The 22,032-nt window shown below is 43.1% G+C and overlaps 2 protein-coding genes across 4 annotated transcripts in view; one reads left to right on the forward strand and one right to left on the reverse strand.

Annotated features, from left to right (window-relative positions):
• The window catches only part of MNAT1 (MNAT1 component of CDK activating kinase), a 217,366-nt gene extending 216,181 nt beyond the window's left edge, over positions 1 to 1,185 (reverse strand). For both annotated transcript variants that reach the window (XM_060096098.1, XM_060096097.1), the window contains exon 1: positions 984 to 1,185. In XM_060096098.1, coding sequence (XP_059952081.1) covers positions 984 to 1,072 — 89 coding nt within the window. In that variant the 5' untranslated portion in view covers positions 1,073 to 1,185. The remainder of the gene's footprint in view (positions 1 to 983) is intronic.
• Positions 1,186 to 8,175: 6,990 nt separating this feature from the next.
• Positions 8,176 to 20,449, forward strand: SIX4 (SIX homeobox 4). 2 transcript variants are annotated; one of them, XM_060096100.1, is made up of 4 exons: positions 8,176 to 8,251; positions 8,461 to 9,317; positions 12,016 to 12,704; positions 16,109 to 20,449. In XM_060096100.1, exons 1-4 carry the CDS (start codon positions 8,249 to 8,251, stop codon positions 16,903 to 16,905), a joined length of 2,346 nt encoding a protein of 781 aa, XP_059952083.1. In that variant the 5' UTR covers positions 8,176 to 8,248; the 3' UTR covers positions 16,906 to 20,449. The 2 variants fall into 2 exon arrangements, with proteins under 2 accessions (XP_059952083.1, XP_059952082.1); XM_060096099.1 differs by lacking the exon at positions 8,176 to 8,251 and having other exon boundaries at positions 8,362 to 9,317.
• The last annotated feature ends 1,583 nt before the right edge of the window (positions 20,450 to 22,032 follow it).

A 22,032-nucleotide genomic window follows, 5' to 3' on the forward strand; every position in this document is an offset into this window, starting at 1 on the left:
GTCTTGTCCACCACATTGCAGATTACCCATCATTTTTTATCTCTAAGAAACGTCAAAGAAACTACAGGAATATACATTCTCCTTACATCCCAAAGTGCTTTATAGAAACCACCTCTACTGAACCACATTTGACCATAAAAACGTGGCAAGAAACACTCTGACCAGTTCCTGCATTTACTCTTCAAAATATTCAACCTCCCTTCTTCCCCTATCCCCCCAAAACTGGCGTTCTAGAGTCAGACATCCTGTGTTCCAATTCTAGCAGGACCCACTAAATAAGAGACGTGGAGCAGTCTCTGTTTCCTTCCCTGTAAAATGGGAATGATACTAGTACCTACTTCATGGGACTGTTGTGAGAATGAAATAAGATAACTCATGGTAAAGAACTTAGAACAGTGCCTGGCATGTAATGTGCACTCAATAAATGCCAGCCATTACTGTTATCTCCAAAATGAACTGCCTAAAATCTTAAATTTTCTCTTTTAGAGATGAGAATCTAACCAAACTCCATCAGGACAGTGGGCATACCGTCGGGGTTTCAAATTAACTAACGCAATAAATAGCAGCAGTATATAAACACAGTAATTTTATTTTCATAGCACTTTCGCTCTTCTTAATAAAAACATTTTGCGTGAACTTAAACACTCCGATCCCCATGCTTTTAACCAGCGAGATGTCTGGAACCCTGTTGACAACACAGCCTGGAAATACAGTCGAGGTTTTCATCACCTAAGAAGGGTGAAACCTGACAAACTGCTGGTTACCACATCAGGGAACCTGCAGTCCAAACCAGGCCAGAGCGGCTCAGGGCTAGCGGCTAGTCTGTTTACAGAAACAACGTTCCCTTTTCCCATTTTCCTCCCCAGAGTCGAAACTAACGACGCCCTTTTCTCCCCGAGCCGAGGTCAAGCATCTCCCGGCTCTTTCGAGAGCTCCCACCCTGTGCGTCTTCCCCCCATAAATCCCACTCTCCCCCAACTCACAGAGTGTGTCCGCACACATTCACCATCAGCTTCAACGAAGGGTTCCGGTATTTGGTGGTCTTACACCGGGGACAGCCCTGGTCGTCCATGGCGCCTTCTTTCCTGTGGACTCTCCTGGACGCCTGCTTCAGTCGCAGCCACAGCCACCTCCAAGCTCCCTCAGACCCGAGGCCAAGCAAATTCCTACCAACTGGCACTTGGCTGGGACGGTCCTTTGCAAATAAGCACCGGCCGGGGGGCGAGGCATTTCCGCACAAAGGTTCCGGCAGCAAGTTTTCCGGTCCTGCAGCTAGGGCTCGGTGTCAGCTTCCGCAGGCCAGCGCAAAGCCTTAGATTTAGGGGAGGGCTCTTAAAAAGGCAAATTGTACATAAAGCCTCATCTCTATGCACCTAGCTGTATTTTTCAAGGAACTGTGTAACAGTTAGGAACAGAGATTCCATCTTGTTTTGTCTGGAAACATTCCCATTGTATCAGAGATTTATGCCTGGTGTACATATTCAATAATTCACACCAGTATTTTCTTTTGAACAACTTGATAGCCTGTGTTTCATACTTCTCCTTTACACTTGCACAGTCGTGCAATCACAGAAAATAATATGCATTCGCAGATATGAAGTTTGGAACAGTTATTTAGAATGAAAGTCTCTGCGCCAACCCTAAATATTACAGATTCTCACTAAATGTCAAAATAGTTCTATAAATAACATCTGGCATCTGTAGAGAACCGCTTACCTCAAGATGGTCAGGCATGCTTAACGGTTTCGGCTGGCTCTAATATCTCTTACCACCCTCCCAATCAAGACAATATTGGTTTCCCCAAATACTGGGGTGATTACACAGGAATCTAGGCTTTATTTCAGCAATTCTACACTCTGAGAGCCTGAATCTCTTTGGAAATTGTAAGTCATATTGACTAAATTTATCCAGGCTGCAAAGTGAAGTATGTAAACAGCTCTATTAGATAATAAATTCCTCCCACTATAAGGGACACATCCATCTCCTGAAGGAGGTTTTGTTTATACTTGTTGAATAAGTAGAGTAAATGAAGAATGAATGAACATCAAAGAGTAGTGTAATGTGAAAATTTTTTTATGCTGAGCACTATATTGTAATCTGACCCAAACTCCATTAGAAGTGGGCATATAAAGCTTTTCAAATTAACCCATAAAATGAATACCAGCTGTATACACTCATAGTAATTTTAATTTTTCACAGCAGTTTTTCTCTTTTCAATGAAAACATAAAGAGGAACATTCCAACTCTCACTTTTTTTTAAACAGTGAACCCAAAAGGTAACCCATGTGGCAATACAGTTGGGATTTCCATGGATTATGGAGGGAGAACCTGACAAACAGCTGGATACCACATATGAGAACCAACAGACCAAGGCAGGCCACAGCAGTACAGGGTTTTATATTAGTCTACAGACATCAGGGATTCACCTAACAAATAAATCATGTCATTTGCTGGATCATAATATTGTTCACTAACAGAAGCTAAACAAATGTAAATTTACTAAAATAGGCAATATCAAACGCTGTGCTGACCTGGAGACATTATGCTGCTATTTATTGAAAAAGACCACATCTAAACCAATTATAAGCTCAAAGTGAAGCTCTCTAAGAATAAAGGCAATTTTTTGTATCTTTATATTTTAACAGAACAGGAAACTTCTGGTGAAAGAGTGAACATGATCAGTGAGCAAATAAAATTTTTAGCCAAAACTACATTGAGAACCCATCCATTAAGTTGGCATTATTGTTTGTCACCACCAGGACACTTTTAATCATATCTTTGAACAGGAGACCTCAACCAGTTTGTGCAGTGAATTGCTGTTCCTTTCTCCCAAACCTTGAGAATAAGTCAAAGAAAGCACTGAAGATTATGGGAGGAAACATTGCTACCAACTCTATCTTTTTCCCAGGTTGGAAATTACTGTCAGAGAAGCACGGTAGCAACAGCTGACTTGGAACTCTATCAGATAAGCATTACTCATGGAGCTAGAGGCAGCAGAAAGTAGTGCTTATAGATTTGGCCCCGGCACTAAGAGAGCTGGATTCAAGTGCTGGCTTCCTCACTTACTAGCTGCATGATCAAGGGCCTCAGTTTTCCCAAATATAAGATGAGGATAACACCAGCACAACTAGCACAGAGGACTGAGGATACAACTAGTGCAGAGTAAGAGCTCAGTAACTGTTAGCCATTATTAAGAGGAGTATAGGTTTTATTAGCAGTAGTATCTACAAGAGGCATGTAATGTACTAGGGAGAGCCTGTCCTTCTTTTAAAACAGACCTGTTTTTGAGCCAAATTTCTTATCCTCCTTTACCTCAGTTTCCTTCCTCCATATAATACATTTCACAGGGTGTTGTAATGATTAAATTACATGACGTGCATATACAAAGGCCCTATTACAATGCCTCGCATACAACAGAAACTCTGAAAAGTATACCATTACCACTGGTGGAGTTCACTAATACAGAATGGTCAGAAAGCTTTGAGGAAAGCACTGACAGCACCAGACTTCTGACTCAAATGGAAACTCAGCCCTTGTAAAAACCACCCAACTATCAAGTTTCCCACATTTCTAAAGATAGCTGCATCCCAAAGGTGGACCAGTGGAGCCCATTATTTCTCTTCCCAGATCTGCTCATCCTCTAGCATTCCTAAGAGTAGATTCTACCTCCCTGGGACAATGTTTCTCAAACACAGCCCTTCCTTTCCAGCCCCAAGGCCATGGACCTAGGTTGGGCCTTCCCTATATGTTAAAGGCTTTTATTGTTTTGTCCCTTGACTATAGATAGCATCCCTCCTCCCTTCTTATGGAAAACAGCTCCTCCTCCCCTACAGGCCTGTGTGGGTTGACATACAACCCTTACTGGACCAATCAGAGATCTTCCCTAGAATTTATCAAATTGGCAGTAAGGAAAAAGTAGCAGAGCCTCTTGAAGCTAGAAGATGTGAGCTGGGAACTAATGGAAGCCATGCTTCCAACCTTCTGGGGAAAGCCCCTCGGAAAGACTAAAACTACTTTGATGAGAGAGGCAGAGGCAAGTGAAAAGGGACAATGAATGGGTCTTTAAGTCTGACCAGCTGCATTCTGCTCTTCCCATTGTTTGGTGTCATGATCCAAAAAATTCATCTTTTTGCCTAGGCCAGTTCAAGTGGGGTTTCTGGCTCCTGGGGAAATTAATATCACCTCAAAGAGGCAAAAATGCTGCTACACCTGGGAGAAGACTAGAACCTGGCACTTAGTCTCTGCCAGGATCTTTTCCCTCCACTATCACCCATGTGACTCACTAGGTCACCCTCCCTCTCACCTACTGCTCATCAGCGTCCTCAACAGGCAGACAGCTTGGTCACTGAGAACTCCCAAGCATTACCTCCAAGACTCCCTCTACCAATCTTAATTCTTTTCTTCATGCAAGTTTGAAAAATCCTAGAAAAGGACTCTGACTGTTTTGGTTTGGGGCCAGTGCCCATCCCTCGACCAGTCGACAATATGGCCATGATATTATGTACAACACAGCCACTATACACAGACCACTGTGTCCACCACACCACAGCAAAATGAGCATTTCATTTGAAGTCCCTCATAATTTGTCCCCAACATGCCTTTTAAGCTAATCTCCCCTCACACACCTACATAAAACCCACACTCCAGACACACTGAATTACTCAATATATTCAGAAATAAACCACACACCTTCATGGCTCCATGCTTTGTTCCCTCTGCCTCTAATGAACTCTATCCTTGAACTCTCAAAATTCTTGTCTTTAAAGACGCCAGCTCGGGCTTCCCTGGTGGCGCAGTGGTTGAGAGTCCGCCTGCCAATGCAGGGGACGCGGTTCGTGCCCCAGTCCGGGAGGATCCCCTGTGCCGCGGAGCGGCTGGGCCCGTGAGCCATGGCCGCTGAGCCTGCGCGTCCGGAGCCTGTGCTCCACAGCGGGAGAGGCCACAACAGTAAGAGGCCCGCATATCGCAAAAAAAAAAAAAAAAAAAAGACCCAGCTAAAAATCCATCCCCAATTGCCTTCCACCTCTCAAAATTAGTCTCTTTATCTTCACCACTTGTATACCCTGTATTGTATTTACTTACAAATATGTCTTACTTCCCCCACCAGATTTTAAGCTCCTCGGGGTCAGAGACCCCAATATATTCATCTTTCTATCCTTCAGTATGTAATGCAATACCATGTACTTAATCAGGACTCAATAAATATTTGGCAAATGAATGATCCTTCAGAAATGCTGATTACATATCATCAACCATTGGTCATTAAATAACAGTGGAACACCTCCTCTACCTGGGAAACTACTTTAGAACCTAACTTCCTTAATATTACCACTACATAAGCTTTCTGTGGTAGAAATAACTGACCAAGATACAGATATATAGCCTTCCCACTATCTTCCAGACAGCCAAAGTCAGCCTTTAAAAAGGAAATCTCCATTCTTGATGGCCACACCACTAAATATATTCAAGCAAAGTGCAAAATTTTGTGCTGAACAAGATTTTCTTCACTACACTAAAATGGCAAAAGATTTCTATATTTCTATATTGCTCATCATTACCTTCAGGCAGGAAGGAAAAGATACAGACACAAGCAGCTTAGTTTTCACCCTTACACAATCCCAACCTCAACTCTGTTTCCCCAAATCAAAACACAGCTTTAGACTACATATCAGCACAGCAGACTCAATGTTCACAGCATGGCAGACATAGGAAGTAGAAGCAAGTATTCATCAATTTTACAAGTCATTTGGCAAAACAAGTACTCTGAGATTAACTCCACACACCCTCAAGTCTGCTGTTCTATTCTAATGTAGCTGACCATGTTTGAGTCAAGGGCTTCCAATCCACTTTGAAATGCTGCCAGAATGAGCTCTGAGGCTCAGCCAGCTAAAGGAATCCGGAGCCTGGTGTTGGATTTCACTTCTGGTCCTATAGGAATCTCCTCCTGGAGCTACAGAATACCAGTGTAGCCACAGGCTACAGATATCATAAAAGGCCATTGCTGCTTCTATATAATCTGTTGAACTTGGTACTCTGGAGGCAAATATACAGAAGACATGCAGAAACCCAATACATGGTTTTCCAAGTCAATGCACTACATTTGATTGATAATAAACCTGAAGACTCCTATGACCTGAACTTGGAAAGCCCTATAATATAGCCAAATGAATTTTCATTAGGTATATATAATTGAAAAGTTTCCTACTTTGCACTATCAGGAAGAAGATAAGAAACATTTAACAAAGATTAATTATGTGCCAGGTGCTTTTTGGCACATCTAATCTCATTTAATCCTCACAACAATCCTGTCCACTTTTTATAGTCAAGTAGCTAATAAATGGCAGAGCTAGGATTAAACCTACATCTAGCTAGCTGATCCCCAAATCCACATCCTTTCCACTAAACCACACTACCTCCTGTCTACTTTGCTCTGATATACAAACTTTAAAAATTCAAGCAACTAAATGGAACGTAGTATCCTGGATTGGATAGAGAAACAGAAGACAGATATTAGCGAAAAAACTGGTGAGTCCAAAGAGAGGTCTGGAGTTTAGTTAATAGTATTGCGCCAATGTTAATTTGTTTGGACAAAGTATCATTATAATATAAGGTGTTAACATTATGGGAAATTAGGTAAAGAGTAGGTGGGAACTCTGTACTCTTTTTAAGACTGTATTGTAAGTCAAAATTATTCTAAAATAAAAAGTATATTTTTTAAAAGTCAAGGAAGTTATGAATCTCAGATATCATCCAGCAGTCCAATACCCAACTGGGTATTTCCAATGGGGTAGAAACGTGTGGTCTTTTCCATAATTATAAATTTTGAATCTACCAGAGATGTCAGTGCTGGCTGGCTTCATTAGTGTAGTACAAAAGCAAGTTAAGTCCAAACTCAAATGACACCTTGATCGTTGACCAGCAATAAAAATGCAGCCTGTCCACAAAAAAAGGAAAACCTCATCAAGCTGATCACGATAGCAGGTGACCTAAACAGATGCTTTATAATATGCTGAAGTAAGCATTTATGGGTAATTGGGGAGCAGAAACAACACAAAGCCACCCAGAAGTAAAGGTTAGGATGATGTCATTAAAATGTTGGATTTTTGAGAAAGAGTACCAGCAGGTAGACCCAACTGACCCACAGTCATCAGAGAAGCAGAGATAGGTTCATCTTTTTTTGAGTGAAGACCTCATGCAAACCATGAAGGAAAGAGACACAGCTGCAGAAAGCAGCAGACTCCACCCCCACGGGCACTTCACCTCAAGCCAAAGGGCAGTCTCCCATCTGTTTATGCTGTGGAAATGGCTGCTGATCCCGCAATGATCTCCTCCAAGACACCTGCACACAGAGGTGGTTTCTACCAGGAATATCATCTCCAAAAAACTGTTCATACACTTATATTTTAAATGTTCATATAGAGGCTGAAATTTCCATGCTGTTATTATAATCTAAAAGTTAGATCTCTTCCACCCTACCGACCCAGGATAAACCTATGGTAAAACATTCTGTACGTTCAGTTGTAACACGTTCAACTCAGTTGGGTTGCCAGCCCGCCAAGTGACTTAAGGTTAAACACATTTTTTTGAAGGCTTCTTGTTTTTGTGTTCTCAATGGGCTATTTATACCGTTTTCAAGCATTCCCCCCGCCTTTGGAATTTTAATTTACTGTGAGTGCTTCCCCCTTAGAGCATTCCCTAGTGCCATTTTATTCTTGACCCTTTTGAATAAAAATCCTTAATGAAGACATCTGAAAAGGGGGTGAAGGCCAGTAGAGAGACACCAGGGAGGCTTCTGAATTGTCCTCTGAAATTTTGTCATCTAGATGCTGAGGGTGGTCTCTTTGTTAAGAGTTTCGCATCCGGACCTTAAGGCCACATAATTAATGTTCCCACTGGAATCGTAGAGACTCTCTTTGAAAGAGTCTGTTGTCCAGTTTTCAGGCCACATTAGGCATGTTCCCGCCCAGGAGCAGGGCCTGAAAAGAATGTCGGTGTTTCCCTTCAGGTATAGGTGCCTGGGGGTCAGGGGGAGAGGGAACGGCAAGGGGTGGAGTGGGAGGCGGGTGATCGACAGGGATAGAAACGGTGTCTCCTCCTCCCTCTGAATGTGAAATAGCCAATGAGGTGGCGCGGCCGGGCCGGCCGGGCCGCCAGTGCCATATAGTATGCAGCAACCGGAGGAGTCACGTTGGGGGAACGGCAGAAAGCAGCTATCCTTTTACACTACTTTGCTCTAGCAGCTATCTTAATGGTGACTGCGTGGCCGGGGGGAAACCTGATCGGCCAGATCCAGCCGAAACCGGGAGGGAGGGAGTGGGCTTTCCGGAGGGGGGGAGGGGGGAGGGACACGAAGAAGGAGGAGTAAGAGAGGGGAAAAGAAAGAGGAAAAGAGTGCGAGGGAGTGAGGGAGGGAGGAAAATAAACAACAAAAAAATGTCCTCTTCCTCCCCCACCGGGCAGATTGCAAGTGCGGCGGACATCAAGCAGGAGAATGGGATGGAAAGCGCCTCGGAAGGGCAGGAGGCGCCCCGAGAAGTGGCGGGGGGCGCGGCGGCGGGGCTGAGCCCCCCGGCTCCAGCCCCTTTCCCCCTGGAGCCGGGGGACGCCGCGACCACCGCCGCCAGGGTGAGCGGAGAGGAAGGGGCAGTGGCTGCAGCTGCGGCGGCCGGAGCGGCGGCGGATCAGGTACAACTCCACTCGGAACTTCTGGGCAGGCACCACCACGCCGCGGCCGCCGCCGCCGCGGCCGCCGCCGCCGCGCAGACCCCACTGGCCTTCTCGCCCGACCATGTCGCCTGCGTGTGCGAGGCGCTGCAGCAGGGGGGCAACCTGGACCGCCTGGCCCGGTTCCTGTGGTCCCTGCCCCAGAGCGACCTGCTACGTGGCAACGAGAGCCTGCTGAAGGCGCGGGCGCTGGTGGCCTTCCACCAGGGCATCTACCCTGAGCTCTACAGCATCCTCGAGAGCCACAGCTTCGAGTCGGCCAACCACCCGCTGCTGCAGCAGCTCTGGTACAAGGCGCGCTACACCGAGGCCGAGCGAGCCCGCGGCCGGCCGCTGGGCGCCGTGGACAAGTACCGGCTGCGCAGGAAATTTCCCCTGCCCCGCACCATCTGGGACGGCGAGGAGACGGTGTATTGTTTCAAGGAGAAGTCGCGCAACGCGCTCAAGGAGCTCTACAAGCAGAATCGCTACCCTTCGCCCGCCGAGAAGCGGCACCTGGCCAAGATCACCGGCCTCTCCCTCACCCAGGTCAGCAACTGGTTCAAGAACCGCCGGCAGCGCGATCGGAACCCCTCTGAGACCCAGTCCAAAAGGTGAGCGCCAACTTTCCTCCTCCTCCCCCTTCCTCTCCCCAACCCCCTTCCCAGCTTTCTTTTCCTCCAAGTGCTCGCAAACATGGCGCTTACCTTCCCCACTAGCCTGGTCCGGCTGCCCACCTCTCCCCGCCCCCCACCTCTCTCCCCGGCTGGGGGAGGAGGGGGGCGGCGGCGGCGAGGGGCGGGGGAACCTTGCTCCTTACCCTCCCCCCACCTCCCCCCAGAAGTTTCTGGTCGCCCGCCTAGGTCTCAGTCCCCGCCCCCACCTCGGCTGGTCACTGCTGCCCGGTTTCCCACCCCCATCCCTCTGGCTTTGAAGTTGCCAATCTCTCCCCGGTTCTGGCCGGGCGAAGGATCGTGTGTAGACGCCGGAAAGGCAGTTCTCGCTGCCGCCCGATGCCCACGGAGGTTGCCAGCGCCCGCCGGGGTCTGCACCTCCACGGGGTCACGCCGGCCCGGCGCGCGCACGCGCTCCCGGACCCTCAGGGTTCGGCTGCCCTAGGCAGGCGCTGGAGGTGGCCGTGGCCGCTCCGGAGGGAGAAGAAAGTTGGTGGGGTCTGGAAGCGCAGAAGGGGGTCTGGGGACGTCGAGGTTTTATATGACAGAGTTAATCATTCACCCTGCCCGCTGTGGTTCCCTTCGCGGCCGCGGCAACTGTGGGGTGTTGGTGCGGCTCGGCTCTGCGGTGTTTTGAAACCTGATTCTGAACTCCTTCGGATCGAATTTCAGCGCCGCCGGGGTGGTGGGGCTAGAGGGCGGCTTCACCGGCCCCCGAACCCTGCGGGGCTCCCTCCTGGTGTGGTGATTGGGGCTGGGGGCAGGCTGGCACCAGGCGGACAGCAGGGAAGGACTGGTGGGCGCTATCCACTCCGCACCTCTTTGAGCGCCCACCCTGGCGGGTTTGAACTTTTTGACTGCCAGGTATTTTTTCCCAACCGGTAGAAAATACCGGGTTTTCCTCCTCTTTTATACGTCCTCCTGAGTCAGACACCTGGTCTGTGTGTATTGTTGGACAAAGTAAAGAGAAGGTCGCCGAAAGGGATGGTGTCGCCAGCCCCGCGGGGAAAGGAGAGAAAGAATCCAAAAGCAGCTCGAAGGTTCTGCTCAGGGGAGGAATCTGGGAGCCGGGGAGCCCGGCCCGGCGGGGAGAAGGTGATCACTCGGCGCGTTCCAGAGCCCGCCGCGGGCCGCTCCTGCCCGTTTCTCGCCCAAGGCAGGAGGGAGGCTCCGTGCCCTAACCCGGCCTCGCGGTAACCAAAACAAAACACGCACTGCGACCTGCGTGCACCCCTCCGCAGACTTGCGGGGGCGACCAGAGGAGGCGCCTTGGTAACTCCACGCCACCTGTCCCCGTGCCTGCTTGAGGCGGCGGATCCTGTCGGCGACGGAATCCGATGGGCAGGGGGTAGGGGGTTGGGGAGCGGGCGCGGCGCGCCGGCCAGCTGCCCTGGAGCCTCCACTCCCTGGCCGGGCGCGTTCCCCGCGTCTCCGCAACCACACTCAGCCTGCTTCGCCCCCACAACACACACACACGCTCCCAGCCCAGTTGCCTGGTTGAGGCCCGTTTCCGGATCTACCTCCCACCCGCATCCCCGGTGAGTCACCCTCGCAGACGGCGACGGCGGCTCAGCCTCAGCTCGTAAATCAAAGCGCCTTCTGCGCCCCTGGCCCCGCAGTCCAAAGCCGGGGTAATCCCCTCCCCTCGGCAAGAAAGCGAACTGGCCTCGGGGCACTGCAGAGATGTCGGATCTTCTACCGGGCCAAGTCCCGCCGCGCTCCCAACTGCCTCTGTCCTACCATCCTTTCTCCCCCGGCCCAGCCTCAGACCAAATGGGAAACACCCACCACTACCCCTCCCCAGATTTGGTATTTACCCCCAAATCGGAGAGCTGAGGAACCCAGTATTGTTTGGAACAGAACAGAAGGACTGAGGGTGCTGGGGAAGGGGTCTGATAGGTACAAGGCCACTTAGTGACCCACACCCTTTCCCTCCCACCTCACCAGGGCATTGGATGGTGTTTGTTAAATAGGCCCCTATGGCTTTCTTTGGATTCAAAGGCGACTGCACCTAACAGTTCTTGGGTTGAAAGTGCCTTTCCCACAACAAGACAGCCACTTTGTTGAATGAGACAGTTGTCAGTCTGGTGGAGTAGAAGTTTGGGAGCAGGTGAGAAAATGATCTCTTGTTAACTAGCTGGCAGACAAAGCTGAGTACTTCCCACCTCCTGCTCCTTTGACAGTTTCATTGACCTCCAAAATCACACTAATCAGAATTGGTTTGAGGGGAAAGGAAAGAGTTCCTAAACAGAAATGACTGACCACCCCTTTAATGAGTTTTTTTCCTGTGGTATAGGTAGCAGCATATTTAACAGTAATAAATAACTTCAATGCTATAAAAACATGTAGACAATTCTGTAAATCCTATTAGCTGAATTTATATCTTTTAGACCTCTGGACTTTCTCTGAACTTATTATTAGTAAAGGTGATGGAGACATGAGAGTTCCTCTTCTCAGATGCCCTGGTCAGAATCTGCTGAAAGGCCTCATAGCTAAAACAAGACTAGAAGACTTCCTGCTGTGCTTTCCTTAAACACTACCTTTAATGGGATTAGAGGCTGGTTTTCCAAACAGTTGGCACTATGTAGATTGTCATTCCCATGACTTTCTGAATGTCTTGATTTCCTCCTCTGTACAGTGAGTCGGACGGCAATCCTAGCACTGAAGATGAATCCAGCAAGGGTCATGAAGATTTGTCTCCTCATCCACTCTCCAGTTCATCCGATGGTGTCACCAACCTCAGCCTTTCCAGTCACATGGAGCCAGTGTATATGCAACAAATTGGAAATGCTAAAATATCATTAAGCTCTTCTGGAGTTTTGTTGAATGGAAGTTTGGTACCTGCCAGTACTTCACCTGTCTTCATTAATGGTAATTCTTTCATTCAGGGACCCAATGGAGTTATCCTTAATGGATTAAGTGTGGGAAATACACAGACAGTGTCACTGAACCCACCAAAAATGGCATCAAACATTGTGAGCAATGGTATATCCATGACTGACATACTGGGGTCTACCTCCCAGGATGTGAAGGAATTCAAAGTTCTCCAGAGTTCTTCAGCTAACTCAGCAGCCACCACCTCATACAGCCCCAGTGCTCCTGTGTCATTCCCAGGGCTGATACCCAGCACTGAGGTGAAAAGAGAAGGTATTCAAACAGTGGCTTCCCAGGATGGAGGTTCTGTAGTGACTTTTACCACACCAGTGCAAATCAACCAGTATGGCATCGTCCAGATCCCCAATTCCGGAGCAAGCAGTCAGTTCCTTAATGGGAGCATTGGATTCTCTCCACTGCAGCTGCCTCCTGTTTCAGTGGCAGCTTCACAAGGTAAAAGTCTGGTTTGGTTCCGTAATGCACCAGTGAATGTTTTAGCCAGCTGCTGTAAATGACGCATTTGGTGAGAGCTATAGATTGCTGTTACTGTTCAGGTAACTTACTGGCTGCCACAGCTGCAGAATAGCCTTGATTTGTTCCTCTTTCTTCACAGCATCCATGTAATATCCAGCTTGCTTTGTTCCCTGGCATCATGGGGGTGGGTTCTTATTTTCCCAACAACTGAATGGAAAAATACAGTTCGCAGCAAATCCTGCCAGTTCTACAATTATAGAAATATGCTAAGTCAATCGATACTTACAAAATAACCCACTGCTTGACATTTTAAGATTAAAAATTAATAATATTGCTAGAACACAAAATAAGTCAAGCAGTTGGTAAGAATGTGTAGACTTCACCTAAGCATTATTTATTTGACCAAAAGGAGTTTTAGAAGAGTGAGCTAAAGAGACTGGATCATTTGCATTTGATTCATGTTCCTCCTATAAGTAAGACTAACAGACCTAAAGGGAAAACAGAGGAGTATGTGATTGTTGCTATGCATGTATACTTGCCCCCTAAATGTGTGGCTTTATTTATGGAGGTAACTGTAAGCCTTATTTTATATGTTGGTGGCTTTACTAAGGCATCTGCTAAAGGAAGCACTGATCTGAAATTTGGGAAACCTGAGGCTGATATGCCAGCTCTTCAATGACTTTAAGCAAATCTGGATGGCTCTGTGTCTTTGTTTCTCTACAGAAACAGGAATGGTTAGAATGGCAGTGGAGGTTGCAGAAATGCTTGAATTCAGGAGTGGGAGATGTTAGTGCATATTTGCCTTCCTGGAAGCAAATCTGAAAGTCCAAATTTTTACCAAAACAAAATAAGTAACTGTTTGCCTTAAAGATCAGCTTCCTGTAAAATGGTTTTATCCAAAAAAAAAAAAACAAAACTCAATTTATACACAACTCTTGTTTCCACAACTATGGTCTACTTCAGTTTGTTTGAGGCATTAATGGAAGAATTGTTGTGCAGTAAATTCCATTCTGTTCATTTGTTTCTCTTTAGGTAAAATGGTAGTATAGTAACACACAACAGTCTTGCAGCATGCTATTTATTTCTTCATTGTTCCAGGCTATGGAAAGGATTAAGCTTAGTCACTATCCAACACAGGGCAAAAATAGGAAAACCACAGGGAAAGCCAAAGTGCTTAGTTTACAATACTTTAATGTGGATCTAACCCTTTTTCTCTCTTTAGGAAATTTCCAAATAGTAGGTAACATTTTAAAGACAACAAATTTGAGCAAAAAGCATGGTATGTACATTGGGGGAGGAGAAAAGCAGGAGTACTTCTCACACATAAACTATAAAAGTGCTACCATAGAAATTGTTACAAACTAATAGCTAATTCTTAAAATGGGACATTTAATATGAATAAGAGCAGCATTTTCAGTTAAAGTAGCTAAGATCAAATGACAGAGCTGTCAATCCTTAGACTTGTCTGGGTGAGTTGAAGACATAAGTTTAACCAGATGGCCCAGGAAACAACGTTCCCTTAGAGTAACTGTGTATTGCAGTTCTCAGTAAAGCATTTGGAGATTCAGCCTTTCTCAAAACAGATACCAAGCCTTTCTTAAAAATGGCTAGACAAGGTAGATTATCTTTCTATAGTCGAAATTTATATAGAAAAGCAGAATCTCTACATCTTTTGCTCACTTTATAATCTGAGTAAATAAGGTTTTTTTTAAGCATCATTATAAAATTATACTTTGTACCTATATCATTTCTCAGCTGGATTTTTTTAACTGATTTTAAAATGATTGTTCAATTTATAATTCAATTGCAGCTATACTTAAATATCAAGTTTTAGATCACATCTGCTTTTCCCCCTTCATCTATGTATTTTATAATATCTACACATTTAGAAATATTATATTATTTATATTCCATAGCAGTTTGGGAAAATGTCACACCTATTATATTATATATAGCCCTATCAAAAAATAATGAATCATTTTGTTCACAAATACACTGGCAAACAATTTCACAAACGCATACACACAACAAAGTAACCATCTATTTCAGATGTCTTTTGCTACAGTTTAGTAGTCAACAAGAATTTTAAAGCCTTTTTAGTTTGTTTAACCTGGAACAAAGATTTACGTTAGAGAAGAGCTCAAACACATGAAGAAATATTTTTCTTAAGTTCAGATAAAGTGTTTTCAATTTTTGTTTGTTTAAAGCCATTCCTTTGCATTTAAGGTGCTTAAAAATGTTTGGAAGACATATAAACAGCCCTGTGACATACATTTATCAATATAGGGGACAACATAATCACAGTTATTCTATTAATTCAAGGAGGGAAATGTTTTAGGTGAATTACCTTTAACATTAGGCTGTTTTCTCAAAATAATGAAGAGTTTACTGAACATCTAACTCAAGATCAGGGTAAACATCCTACTTGAATTATTCGGTCACAAAACTCCCCCATGTCCATCTTTCCTTTAATGCCAAGATAATTGCCATTATTTCGCTGTGCCTAGGAAAAGACTCAGAAAGAAAAGGGTTTTATTTGATGGTGTGAGTTGGGGGGAAGGGGGTCTAATTCGTCTGCATTGTCTGAGTTAGCTGATTTGAACAACTCAGCTTTCTACTTATATTTCTTTTTCTACTTCTGGTCTCTGTAGAACATTATAATGAGAGTCTCAAAAGATACAAACCTTTTACAGAAGCATTAGCTCTAGCTCTTTATGTTAATCTGTATTTTAAAAAGCACATTTCATTATTATCATTAATTCTTCCTGTCACTACAACACTGAAAATTCAGAACTAGCACTACAAAAGGAAAAAAAAAAAACTTGAATGTTTTGTTGACTTGACATTATGGTTAGTTTGGTGAAACTTTGCAACTTGTCTGTACAGGTTTATATGGTTAACTGTAAGCCCCAGGGTAACTCATTTATGTGGTATTTTCTGCATTTCCGTTTATATTTTATGTCAGTTACTGAGCTTGCCCTGAACAAAGGCATTCTCTTTCACATTTGTGTTTTCTAGTTCTAACTGGCAGAGCGAGCAATAACTATCAACTAGTTGAGAGATATCAAGTCTCAGTAATACTGAACCAGAAACTTGACTGAAATTAGAACTTGGAAACAAAAAAATTTTTTTTCACATGTGATTTCTAAGCCAGCAGTTCTCGCTCCCGCTTCATCACCAGAATTACTCAAGGAGTTAAAAATACACCTGTTCTGGGATTTACTGAGTCAGATAGATTCTCAGGAGCGGAGCCTTGAAATCTGTAGTTTTAAGTGCTCAGGGTGATTCTGCGGAACCTGAGAAAAATCATGTGTGTAAAAAAGTAACTTTTTTCTTTCCTTATCAGCCCCATCAATGATAATCTGTACTTTTTTTTTTTTTAGGTAATATTTCAGTAAATTCAAGCACTTCAGATGGGAGCACATTTACAAGTGAGTCTGCCACAGTCCAGCAAGGAAAGGTTTTCTTGAGCTCTCTTGCTCCCAGTGCAGTGGTATACACTGTTCCTAATTCAGGCCAGACTATAGGATCTGTTAAACAGGAGGGCGTGGAGAGGAGCCTGGTGTTTTCTCAGTTGATGCCTGTCAATCAGAATGCACAAGTAAATGCAAACCTGTCTTCTGAAAGTATCTCGGGAAGTGGCCTCCACCCACTGTCCTCCTCCTTAGTTAATGTATCCCCAACTCACAATTTTTCCCTGACTCCCCCTACCCTACTAAACCCCACTGAGCTAAACCCTGACATTGCTGATAGCCAGCCAATGTCTGCACCTGTGGCAAGCAAATCTACTGTGACATCTGTCAGCAACACAAACTATGCAACTCTTCAGAACTGCTCCCTTATTACTGGTCAAGATCTATTATCAGTACCCATGACCCAGGCTGCCCTTGGGGAAATAGTTCCCACAGCTGAAGCCCAGGTGAGTCACCCCTCCCCTACAGTACACCAGGATTTTGTCAGAGAACATCATTTGGTTATGCAATCAGTAGCTAACATAAAAGAGAATTTCTTAACAAATTCTGAGAGCAAAGCAACAAGCAACTTAATGATGCTGGACTCCAAATCCAAGTATGTCCTAGAGGGCATGGTTGAGACTGTCTGTGAAGACCTGGAAACAGACAAAAAAGAGCTTGCCAAGCTCCAGACTGTCCAATTGGATGAAGAGATGCAAGACTTGTAAACTTAATTTCTTTTTTTTTCCCTGGCATCAGTAGGCAAATCTTTTCATGAAGACCTGAGGACATAAAGGATTTTCCCATTTGAAGGGAAACATTAGTTTTGCAAGTAAATGCATTCAAGAGACTTTGGATTGATCTGCATGAAGATCACAGTTAAATATGCAGGAGTAGAACTGCATTATTGCAGACTTTTTGTTCACATGTGTTCTCTTTTAAATAGATGGAGACAGAGGAGCAAGATGAAATATATCAAGAAGTCAAAGTGTATCATTTGGTTGACTTAACATAATTCTAAGATCAAATGGAACTTGATAAATAGTTTTCTAAATTAAAAATGTATACACTTAAAGTAGAAAATTAAATATCACTACAGAGCGTTAGAAACAATACAATTCTTTTTGTTTACTTTTACTCCACGGGCATTGGTAAGGTTAAGAAGCATAAAAGGTACTCTACACTATTCTAAGGGTATATTTTTGAATATATGCATTTCTGTTTTTCAGCATTTTTGTGAAAGTCTTGGCTTGTCTCTATACGTTTCCAAATGTGATTGCTAATAGTTCACTGTGGCTGAGAAAGTTTGCAACTCCACTAAAAACTCTGAAACAAACTTCAGTATGAGTGTAAATATATTAGTCCTATAAGCAAGAATTTGGGTAATTACAGTGAATTTTATTTATGCTGTATATGTTTCTCTTATACTTCAGACACTATGAACTGAAAAGAAAAATGTTTTCGTACTGTTTAATTTATTTTTATTGTTTGAACAGGAAGTGAACAGTTATTTCCAACAAAGTTTTACTTTTTGTAGGATTTTAAAAGTAATGATTTTTATCAGGAGTCTATTAAGTTCAATATTAATAACACTGAAACAAGAAATCTGACTCCCAGTATTGGAATTTTGGTACTTTTTTTCACATCCTTGTTCTTTATTTAGCAACTATGACTCATTTAAATATATTTTCTACAGAATTCTATGTGCCTTTTTACCTTGTGGCCTTTTTATTATCTTACTAAGGTACAGAAGTTTCAACAGAAGCACTGATGACTCCTTTCTACTATCCAACAGGGTTAATTTCACAGAATTGCTCTAAATCTGAAGAACTTAAGTTTCACTTATATTATTAGAGTTAATGTTTATGATGCAAGCAGTTGAACAATTAATTATTGTTGATACTTTTCATTACAAAGAAGTAACAGTTATAGACTATCATGTAAAACCAATTCTGGAGGCTATGAAAACAACCATTTTAAAGGAAAGAAAGAATATGTAACTTCTATTGAGCTGAATTATGTCCTGTTGAAACTTAGTTCTAAATGTTTTAACTCAGTTGTTACATTATGACATATGACTGTTGTTTGCACTATATTATCACCTCTTCTTTAAGAGTAAATCTTTCGGGGTTTCCGTAAGAAGCTTGTTTGATAATGTTGTGAGCTGTGGTTACAGTTTTTATCAGGACTCTGAACAGAAGATGTAATAATACAAATACATTTATGTAGTGAGTAAAGTCTCTGGTCTCTGAAAAGCAAGAAAAGTGAGAAAATGATCTCTTCAGAGATGACAGAAAGTTGTTGAACATGAAGATGTCACCACATCTTGCTTTCTTTAAGATCAGAACAAAGGGTCCACTGTAATGTCTACATGCCCATCAGCCCAGCATGTTGAATAAGGGCCATAGAGGATTTAACTTTTGTTGTTATTGCAAATGGAACTTGCAGGCATAGGTGAAGAGCCCTTTGAAGAATTCCTCCCCCATCATCTTTTTTCTCCCCCATCATTTTGATAAAGAACTTAGATCCCATTTTTTTATGGAATTAGCGAATGTTCCTAAACTGCTGAAATTACGTGTTGTTTTGTTTTGTTTTGTTTTACAACATCAGGTTTTTTAGAGTTCTGTTCCACTCCACCACTACTTATACAGCTTGTTTCTTTGGGTGTGTGCTGATCATGTTACTGAGATTAAGTACATGGGTCTATAGTGCAGTTTACATGAAAATGATGTTTTCCACTTGATTGCTGCAAATATCAAGAGTTTGTTAATTATTTTAAAATACCCATCCAATAAGAAAGATGGGAAGGTTTAAAAAGTTATATATGTTATATATACATATATATAACAGGAAAAGTTTTGTGTCTTCCAAAAATATAAGCCTCTCTTTTATTCACAGTTCTTCCTCTTTTCTTCCTTAAGAAAGAGAAAAGATAGCACAAAACTTAAGACTTACCTAGGAAACCTATTCATACTCCAACATGATGTAATTATACCCCTACAATTACTCCAGGTAGCTATACAATATACCAGGTAAGAATCAATGCACATTATAAAGAACTTGTTCTTTTCTATTTTTTCGGTAAAATAAGGGCCAGTTGTTATGTAACCCATATATATGGGAATGAAATAAGATAAACCCCATGATCTCCTTGCACAGAATTGCAAATGTTTTTTTGCAGTACCAAGGGCCAGACTCAGAACCCTTGTCAGAATTTCCCTCTATGTAAACCAATGCTTGAAGATGCTGCAAATGACCCTCTAATGATCCCCAAAGAGGAATCAGAATAGGGATAAATAACTCCCTGCAAACCCTAACCCCTGCTGCTGGCTGTGTGAGCCTATCTATGCACTCTATCAGTCAGAATTGATATATAGCTCTTAGTTACATCCACTAAAGGACAGCCTGTTGTTTAAAGAGAAGGTGCATTTGTTCCTCGGTCAAGCAAGAGCACCTGTGTTGTACTGCTTTATAGCTCATGTATATTCATAGTAAAGAAAAGAGTGAATTATACACGTTTCAGTGCCTTTCTTGTGTTACGAAAGGCAGGTAGATGTTATAGCCATAGATAAAGTTCATAGCTGAATTGCACACTGACCTTAAATCTCCCTGTAGATGCCCTTGCATCTTGCATGTTAAAAGCTGGATAATTGGGTAGATATTGCAGCCTGCCCTACTACATGTTAGACAAGTGTGCATTAGTACATAACCAGAAGTTCTTCATTCTTTAAAATGTTTTTGACAGATCATCTCATCATAAAAATATAAATAATTCAGGAAAACTGTGGAGAAAAGAATTACATTTTATAGAAGATGTTTCAAAGTCTTCTTAGAGCTTAGATAATAGAGTCTTAACAGTTATTTTGTATCTAACTGATACATTTTACGTTAATTTCTTATTACCACCACACATTTTGTTACTCAAAATTGTATAGCATGTGACTCTTTTGGCTTTCAGGGTTCTCAAAATTTTTTTATTCTTTTGTTGCATGTACTGTATGTTTAGAGGCAACCAGTTATATACTCAATATGGTTTTACTGTGCCTTACACAAAGAGAAAATCTATACAGAATGTATATCATGGGGTGGGGTAACAGAGTCTATACTGCACTGTTAGGTGATGGCACACAGAGCATGTCCCAGAACATTTCTGTGCTTAATTACCCAACCAAAGAGATCTAAAGTATGTATGTTGTACTGTAATAGGGGTTTATGCCTGGACAATTAAGTGTTTTATTTGTTTTCTGAAATGATGTGAACTTATTTTTCTAAACACTATGCTAAATAAACTTTATATTTATACATACCTTATGTTGAAAAAGTTATTTATCCCTGGGAAAGCAGAGAAGAGTAAAGAAAAGAAAAACAAAAATCCACAAACAGTTCATAGGCTTGCAAAGATAAGAGGAGTCATTTAGGGCTTCCCTGGTGGCGCAGTGGTTGAGAGTCCGCCTGCCAATGCAGGGGACACGGGTTCATGCCCTGGTCTGGGAAGATCCCACATGCCGCAGAGCGGCTGGGCCCGTGAGCCATGGCCACTGAGCCTGTGCATCCGGAGCCTGTGCTCTGCAACGGGAGAGGCCACAACAGTGAGAGGCCTGCGTACCGCAAAAAAAAAAAAAAGTGGAGTCATTTTAGGAAAATAGTCTGTTGGTCTTTATGCAAAATTACCCAACTCACTTAATTGTACTGCATACTCAGAGCTAAATGATTAGATTTCATCCTCCTTAAAGGAAAGAAATGCGTCATTCATGTGGGTGTCCCAAAATCTGAATCTGATACCATTTTTAATGGAATTAAATTGAAAGGTCCAAGGACCTTTCCATTCCCAACCTTACTGAAAGAGCTCAGTATCACCCCATCTTTAAAGCACTCCCATTAGCCAAAGTCTGGTTATACCATAGCTGGGTCAACCAGGGGTTTGGCTTAAAACTATGGACAGAACAGCATTACTGAGTGTGTAGAAGAGTCAGCCTTAGTACAGTTTGTACCTCATGTTAAAATTACATGACATCTGATTTTGCATGCCTCCCACACTGAAATGAAGAGGAAACTAGATTAAAAAATAGACTGGGACCACCTGTACAACTCTATTACAAAACTAAAGTCATCAAATTAATTTCAGGCATTATGTGTGGAGTTTTTTATAATCTTGTCATCCAGTTCATTTATTTAAAAATTTTCTATGTAGTTAAACCAGTTAAAGTGAATAGTGTCTCAGTAAGTGGGTACTGTATAGGGTCAGAATATTATAGAGTGATTATATTTTATAATATCTTAACCAAACATTTTTTAAATTTTTATTTTATATTGGAGTACAGTTGATTAACATTGTTGTGTTAGTTTCAGGTGTACAGCAAAGTGATTCAGTTATACATATACATATATATATTCTTTTTCAAATTCTTTTTTTTAATATATTTATTTATTTAGTTATGGCTGCATTGGGTCTTCGTTGCTGCGCACGGGCTCTCTCTAGTTGCAGCAAGTGGGGGCTACTCTTCACTGCAGTGCGTGGGCTTCTCACTGCGGTGGCTTCTCTTCTCTAGAGCCGCACGGGCTCTCGGCATGCAGCCTTCAGTAGTTGTGGCATGCAGCCTCAGTAGTTGTGGCTCACAGGCTCTAGAGCGCAGGCTCAGTAGTTGTGGCACACGGGCTTAGTTGCTCCGCGGCATGTGGGATCTTCCCGGACCAGAGCTCAAACCCATGTCCCCTGCATTGGCAGGCGGATTCTTAACCACCGCACCACCAGGGAAGCCCTTAATGAAACATTTTTAAAACATTTGACAAGGTTACTGATCTACTTCAAACTTTTTTTTAGCGACAAAATTTTTTAATTTTATTTTATCGTAGTA

The sequence above is a fragment of the Mesoplodon densirostris genome, chromosome 4, assembly GCF_025265405.1.
Source record: "Mesoplodon densirostris isolate mMesDen1 chromosome 4, mMesDen1 primary haplotype, whole genome shotgun sequence".
Taxonomy (NCBI): domain Eukaryota; kingdom Metazoa; phylum Chordata; class Mammalia; order Artiodactyla; family Ziphiidae; genus Mesoplodon; species Mesoplodon densirostris.

What these genes read in the sequence shown, in the direction of transcription:
- SIX4 (XM_060096099.1), top strand. Translation starts at nt 8,434, where the DNA reads ATGTCCTCTTCCTCCCCCACCGGGCAGATTGCAAGTGCGGCGGACATC. An exon ending in TCTGAGACCCAGTCCAAAAG is followed by an intron (nt 9,318 to 12,015) that starts GTGAGCGCCAAC and finishes TCCTCTGTACAG; the next exon opens with TGAGTCGGACGGCAATCCTA. An exon ending in TTCAGTGGCAGCTTCACAAG is followed by an intron (nt 12,705 to 16,108) that starts GTAAAAGTCTGG and finishes TTTTTTTTTTAG; the next exon opens with GTAATATTTCAGTAAATTCA.